We start from the raw sequence: 6,835 nt of genomic DNA on the forward strand, positions 1-6,835 counted from the left end.
AGGAAAGTTATAAACTCAGACAGCTTTCAAATGGCATGACTTTCTCACTCAGACACAACCAAAAAAATGACATGAGCGCATATAGTTTTAAAGAATAATTTGAAAGGATGCTGTTTAAAATAGTTTTATATATAGCATATAGCCTACTGCAAGACACTGCTGTCTGCTTGAAATGTTAACTACATTCAGAGTGTCGATGAACATTAATCAGACTATCTGATAAATTGGAACTCTTGTTTGTAAGAGGGCATGAAGAAAATGTCATTGAGAGCTGTATTCCTACTGAGAAATGTCATAAACAGTGAAAGAACCGGTGAAAGAACCTTATTATGAAATAAGCAATCAAAACAAATAAAAAGCAGTATGACAGTAATATATCATGAATATATTGTATTGTCAGTAGCCATTTGTAAATGATTAAAAGTTGATTCAATTAATATAAAATATTACAAGTGATATTTTATAAAAAGTCCCATGATCAACACAACTAGTAAATAGAATCCAATACTGTAATCTAATAAAAAGTAAAATGAATATTTGAGCATGATACTATCTTATCATTTTTAAAGTTTAAATAATAATAAAAAATTGCTAAAGCAAGACATTTAACAACCATGTTAAACCGAATAATCTAAAATCCAAAGTGTGATCTTAAGAAAGTGTTTGTCCTGAGTAGATGTATAATATTTGTGGTAAAACTTTTTTTTTTTTTTTTTTTACTTGAATAGATTGTAACTATGTATCTAGAAATGGAACCACCTGTCTTCCAGCCACATAGACTTCAGTAATATTTCGGTCATCACCTATTAAAAAAAAAAAAAAAAAAAAAGTGTAAGGATTTAGATAAGAGAAGAAAAATGGATGAATTTAATAGATATTATACAAGTATTATAAATAAAAAAAACTTACCTAAATTTAAAAACTTCTCCAGAATGACCTGGTTGAAAAAAAAAAAAAAAAAACAGCACATCAGATGAGGCATTCTCTATAATCTCTACACATTAGAGATGTTATAAATGAACCCAGTTCAGTAAGTTAGAGATCAGTCAAACCTTGGGGCCTTCACCAGGAAACAAATCGATCGGTCCATCAGGAACACAAACATTCACTCGCAGGGCATCAAAGTCCTTTCCTACCACAAAGTTTCCAATCTGTTCATCCAATGAGAGAGCTGTGTGGGGGGAAACAGCCAGGCCGGTTTATATATTGTCCTGTACAAGTATTAAATAACATCTTTGTCAAATCATAGCTGGAATATTGTACCTTCACTTCCCCCAAGTGTAGCCAATCTGAAAACCTCCTCAAAGGTTAGAGTCTGATGCTGAGGGTCCTGGATGGTCAGGGTTTTGGACGTGTCCAGAGTCCTTCGCATAGCATCTAGCACGGATGGGGAGTAGCCTCCTGCAACATCTACAGATGGCACAGACAAAACCATCAAATGCAGAATCAATACACAATTTCTAAGGGATAATGATAAAGACTGATTGTACATATTACATACTCGCCATATAAATGCATAAACCTTGACATTAAACAGGCGACTGACTTGAGTTTACATGTATAACCTATTATCTTAAAGCTTTCTGCTAAGAAAATTCAACTACAATGTGCAAAATGGCCTATAGCAACAATGTATTTAGCAGGGATTCAGTCATTGAAATGCAAAAAAAAAAAAAAAAAAAAATCACCTGTCCCCAAACCCAATTTTACTTTGTGTTTCAAAACATTGCGTACGTTTAGCATCCCACTGCAAATCCTGGGAGAGAAAAAGAAACAATGAATTAAAAGATATAACATGTATATTAATGGGATCTGAATATTAATACTAATAGTAAAAGGCTAGAGGTGCTCACGAAATGTTACTGTTAGGACAGTGAGAGATTGCAGATCCAGTTTCATGAAAGATCTCCAGTTCTTCGTCGGTTAGGTGACAGCCATGGGCCATTACAGTCTGCAATAACCACACCATCACTGTTACCATCAGCATCAGAGTACATGATTTAATTCCTATCCAATTCAGGGGTTTATTTTCTGCAAAAGTTCAATTTAACTACTAGAGTACTTACTAGTACTAGAGTAAAAAGGCATACTAATTGGAAAGTTTCTCTGTCAAAATAACGTTTCCATACAAATTCAAATGTTCAAATGTTTAGTTCCACAAGAGTGAGGTAAATAATGAAAACGGGTAAATAATACATTTTTGGGGAAACAATTATTTTAAATCATAGGCCTCGTAAGTAGGGCCGTAGTTGTAGGTGTCCGGGGCAAAAAATTGTGTTCCGGGTGGGAGGGTTAGTAACCCTCGGTGGAAATCATGGGGTCCACCGAAGCTGGAGGCCCCTAGAATCCTCACCGCTTTTCTCCCCGCTAGCAACGGCCCTGTCAATGAGGACGAGCATCTTGTATTGATTTCATCAGTGCAGTGCATGTGTATTCTCAAACAAATGACAATGCACTCCACTGTACTGAACTCTTAAGCACAAAACTCGTATTCTAAAGCACATGATTCTGAACCTCTCATTCAAGCCCTTTATATCCACAGGGCTAATGACAACAAACCAAAATACAGAAAAAAAAGTGTTCATCAAATATGTTCAGCTTTATTTGATTTTAATCATTGATTTTTACTTATGATACTGTATATTGGCAAACAGCTGCATATATTTGTGTTGCTGCAATACTGAAGACTCAAAGCCCTGCTATACCATGAGCTGACCATTTAAGTGCAATGGTGGTTTAAACCACTAATTAAATATTACTACACAAAAATAAATAAATAAATATTTCATACATCTCATTGCAGACTCGTATACCTTCAGGTAAGGCAGTTTTTGAATAATGAATGTATTTGTAATGCGATTACAGAAGAAACTGCTGACATTTGTTTACCGCATGCATAGACTTCAGACCCTCACTTGGACTCTGTACTGTATATGCTCATTTGAGCTATATAGAAATGTTGCAACACAATTCCGAACTGTTCGAATCAGTAACAAAGGTGTCTGTGAAATTGCAGACTAATATATTAGACAGATATGTTTCATCAGGTCTTTAATGTATGACGACAATCTCTACCACTCACCTTATCTGTAAGTAGATTGTGCTTGAGGTAAACATCAGTGTAGGATTTGCATCCTGGGAACAATGTCTTCACAAGCTCAACTTCCTCTTTGTTCTCACTGATGTGACTCTATAGGTTTCATTTATGCAGAAAGACAGGTGTTATTCATTTTACTCATTGTCTGGTTGCTTACTGTTAATCACAGAGTTTGGAATTTCAGTTCATAATATTTTTTTATTATATCTCTCATAATTACAATTAGTTTATAATTATTTTATAAAGCAAAATTGCAACAAATAATCACTTCTACATAAATTCGGATCGAGTATCTGAATGTGTGCATATTTCTTAGAAACATACAAGCAGAATGTAAACTTCCATCTCAAGGTCAATGGCCAGTAAAGCAGAACACACCCATTCTGTAGTTCACTTCATTATTGCCTTTCAAAATAATTCTGAACACCATAACAAGTATGGCTATGTGTCAGTCAAAAACTCTGTCATCATACCACGTTTCAACCTTCTGTCATTAACAGCTGTTACTATTAATGTTCATTTTTATGTTATTTAACCATTATAAATAAAATATATATTCATCAAGTTGATGTTAATCTGTGGAAGGAGGACAAACCTGAATGTGAAGGTTGTTGTTATTGGCAATCTCACCCAATTCACTGAGTAGTGAAGCAGAACAAGAGAGCGCGAATCGAGGAGTAACCACAGGCTTAACATGCGGGTACTAAAACAGTTAGACAATACAGATTTGTGTTTTATATTCACAGAGCCTGGAAGAATTTAAACAAAACTACTCAACTCTGATCAGCATAACAAATAGAGTTACTGCTATATAATACAACAATTGAATTAGAAATAACCTGTTTTTTTACCTGCTTTTTGAGAAGTTCTTTGATGAAACTGCAAAAGACAAGAGGAAGTTCATTGATCAGATTAGATTGGGTTTATATCAGATTAGATTAAAACAAATTCTGACAGCAAATTAGTCATTTTGTACATTGTACACTCCAATCTATTTTGTTACACACTCTATTTGAAAGGTTTTAAAGGTAAATTAATATTTTCATATTAATATGAAATGTATTTTTGAATGTAAATGATATAAAATACCATTTACCTGTAAAGTGGACCGTTTGAGTTTGCTTTTATAAAGACTGACGCTGCGTCCGAAATCGAATACTTCCCTATAGTATGCGAAAAACAGTACGCCAACAGAGTACTGTGTCCGAGTGCATAGTGTTCGAAAAACAATAGTTGAAAAAAATCCTACTTCTTCAGGAGAGATTCTGAAGTGTGCATTCGATGGACTCTTTACTATCCCATGAGGCCACGGGAGAGGATTTATGAATGGGAGTGAAGCGACGTAGCTGACACTGGAAGGTCATGTGACAGTAACAACATGGTGGATGTAGTAGGCCCTACGTCCGAATTTCATATACCCACATTCATATATAGAATGCACCTTTTTAACGGTCGCAAAGTACGTTTAAATTCAAATGTAGTGTCTGCTCAGTAGTACTGAGTTACTGAGTATGCCCATTGGGAATACCCATAATCCCTTGCAAATTGCATAAAGGATAACATCCATTTAGTCAGAAAAAAGAAAAAAAAGAGCAAAACACCATTAGTGTAATTAGTGTTCCTTTTGGTCAGGTTTTGTTCAATTGAATATAAGCAACTATAAGGATTTTTTTTTATCTTTAGAATTCAGAGACATGCAGTTTGTTGAAATCGTCTTCTTAATATTAGAATAATGGTTTATTTAGCCTCTTATTTAACTTGCAACAATATTTAATGTACGTGCTGAGAAAGGGTGAGTGAATAACCAGTATAAATGTCAAAAATGAGTTGTCAAAACTACAACTTCTGAAGTTGAGAAAACTCAAAAATGCTTTGCAACTTGGTGCTTTATTTTTTAAAGCTAACTCAACTTTTTATTTTTTTACAATGTACATGAGGTTACTGATCCTGTTGTGTCAGTATAGTCACACAGACCTCCAAAACTCACCGATCTGTCTCCACTTTACATTCACTTGGACTTTCCTTGTACTGTGGAACTGCAGAATTGCAGTCCATGCAAACTTTACCCACTAAAGCTCTCTGTCCAAACTTATCTGGTGGAAAAGGGGGAAAATACTGTATATCACGATCTAAAATCAATGATTGATGTATTATCTTGTGAGATAATGATTAAAAACAGCAACATAGTGGACAGTGTTTTTTTTTTTTTTGTTGATAATATTAAAGTTCAGACAGATTATAATTTTACTTCACAGAATGATAGGTCACATCAATCTCGTTAAATAAATAAATAAAACAAACAAATGCAGTTACTTAGCATACTGGCAGGAACAAGAACTAAGACAATATAGGATAAAGCAAGGCAAACTCCAAAGGTTAGAGAAAGGATGTGTTTGTGTTTGCCACCCCAGATGCTAACCAGTCACAGGGTCACAATTCTATCAGTGTGTGTGTGTGTGTGTGTGTCCTTGGTTGCATGTGTTGTACCTGCGAGTTCTCCAAGCAGAAGCGAGGCATCAGTGTGTATTGTGGCAAAATAACACGCAGTGGTGGTGCCGTTCTTTAAGGTTCTTCTCTTCAATTCCAAACAGTCAACATAAAAAAAGGGAAATCAAATTGTATGCATTCCATATCAATAATTTGCCTTTGCCCGTTTTATTAGTTTAATTAGACTTTATTTAGTCTATTTAAATAAACTTACCACGACTTTAGTGTAGACATTATTGGCAAATTCCAAGTCTTTATACTTTGCTTCCACAGGGAAAGTGTAAGTGTTGAGCCACTCCAGCAGAGGCAGATCTAAGGCAGTGCCAGTATAGCTATACTGAGACGCATGGATGTGTGTATCAACCATTCCTGGCATAAGAAACTCACTGAAGAGCAAAATCGAATGTTAAATGAGTAAAATTAAGCACTGATACTGCAGAAGAGCAATGGATATGGAAAGATTTCTAGCTTGAACATGTTCATTATACCACAAGTATTGACATGTTGATCTTAAAGCTGGTTTAGCAGGATTGTTAGACTATGTGCATTTTGTAGCCTATTGATAAATGTAGGCTACTCACTTTTGTCCAAGCTGTTTTATGTCTGAAGTTTCAAACAGCCATATTTTTGAAAGACTGACCAAATCTTTATCCTTTTCAATAAATGCAATCTGTTCAGAGAGAAAACAATTAGAATCAAATGTTTTGTAGCTCGTATAGCATATATTAGGACAGCCTTTATCTTCGAATGAAAGGATAACACAATTTATGAATGAAAATGATTTAAACAAACCTTCCCCTCATCGTCGACTCCTAAGACACAGTTCTCCAGTATTTCGACTGCAGCTCGCGGTGTGGAGTGCACAAATGTTCCACTGAAGACGTGCGCAATGCGCGCTGTTGTGTCGTTCTGACGCATTATTTGCACAGATTTTCAAATGTGACTTCTCTGAACTTTTATATATGAATCAAGTCATTGCAAAATTACTGGGAGGTGTATAGCTATTGTCATAAACCGGTAATCATTACAACAGATCTACGCGTCATAGCGTCAATCCAATCAAACTCTCATGCGCCATTGGGACGTTATGTAATTGGTGATCTCGCACTAACGCCTGTTTTGTAGATTTTGTTTTGTTTTTATTAATTAATCCCTACAGTGATACAAGTAATAAAATAAGTAAATGAAAGTGTGCTTTCTAGCGCATTTCATTGGGCTATGTTACAAAGTCTCACGGGACGCGTGGTCATG

At 35.2% G+C, this 6,835-nt stretch overlaps 2 protein-coding genes across 4 annotated transcripts in view; one reads left to right on the forward strand and one right to left on the reverse strand.

Annotated features, from left to right (window-relative positions):
• Positions 1-6,835, forward strand: part of ankrd34bb (ankyrin repeat domain 34Bb) — a 322,103-nt gene that overhangs the window by 30,077 nt on the left and 285,191 nt on the right. The gene's annotated exons all lie outside the window — the stretch shown is intronic.
• gda (guanine deaminase) lies at positions 696-6,602 on the reverse strand. Of its 2 annotated transcripts, none has more exons than XM_079605938.1 (14): positions 6,377-6,602; positions 6,166-6,254; positions 5,799-5,970; positions 5,585-5,672; positions 5,085-5,190; positions 3,949-3,976; positions 3,693-3,800; positions 3,083-3,190; positions 1,854-1,951; positions 1,689-1,756; positions 1,264-1,410; positions 1,053-1,171; positions 910-937; positions 696-803 (listed from the first exon to the last, which is right to left on the reverse strand). In XM_079605938.1, exons 1-14 carry the CDS (start codon positions 6,500-6,502, stop codon positions 736-738), a joined length of 1,353 nt encoding a protein of 450 aa, XP_079462064.1. In that variant the 5' UTR covers positions 6,503-6,602; the 3' UTR covers positions 696-735. The 2 variants fall into 2 exon arrangements, with proteins under 2 accessions (XP_079462064.1, XP_079462065.1); XM_079605939.1 differs by having other exon boundaries at positions 914-937; positions 6,377-6,598.

The sequence above is a fragment of the Phoxinus phoxinus genome (assembly GCF_949152265.1).
Source record: "Phoxinus phoxinus genome assembly, chromosome: 3".
In the NCBI taxonomy this organism is placed as follows: Eukaryota; Metazoa; Chordata; class Actinopteri; order Cypriniformes; family Leuciscidae; genus Phoxinus; species Phoxinus phoxinus.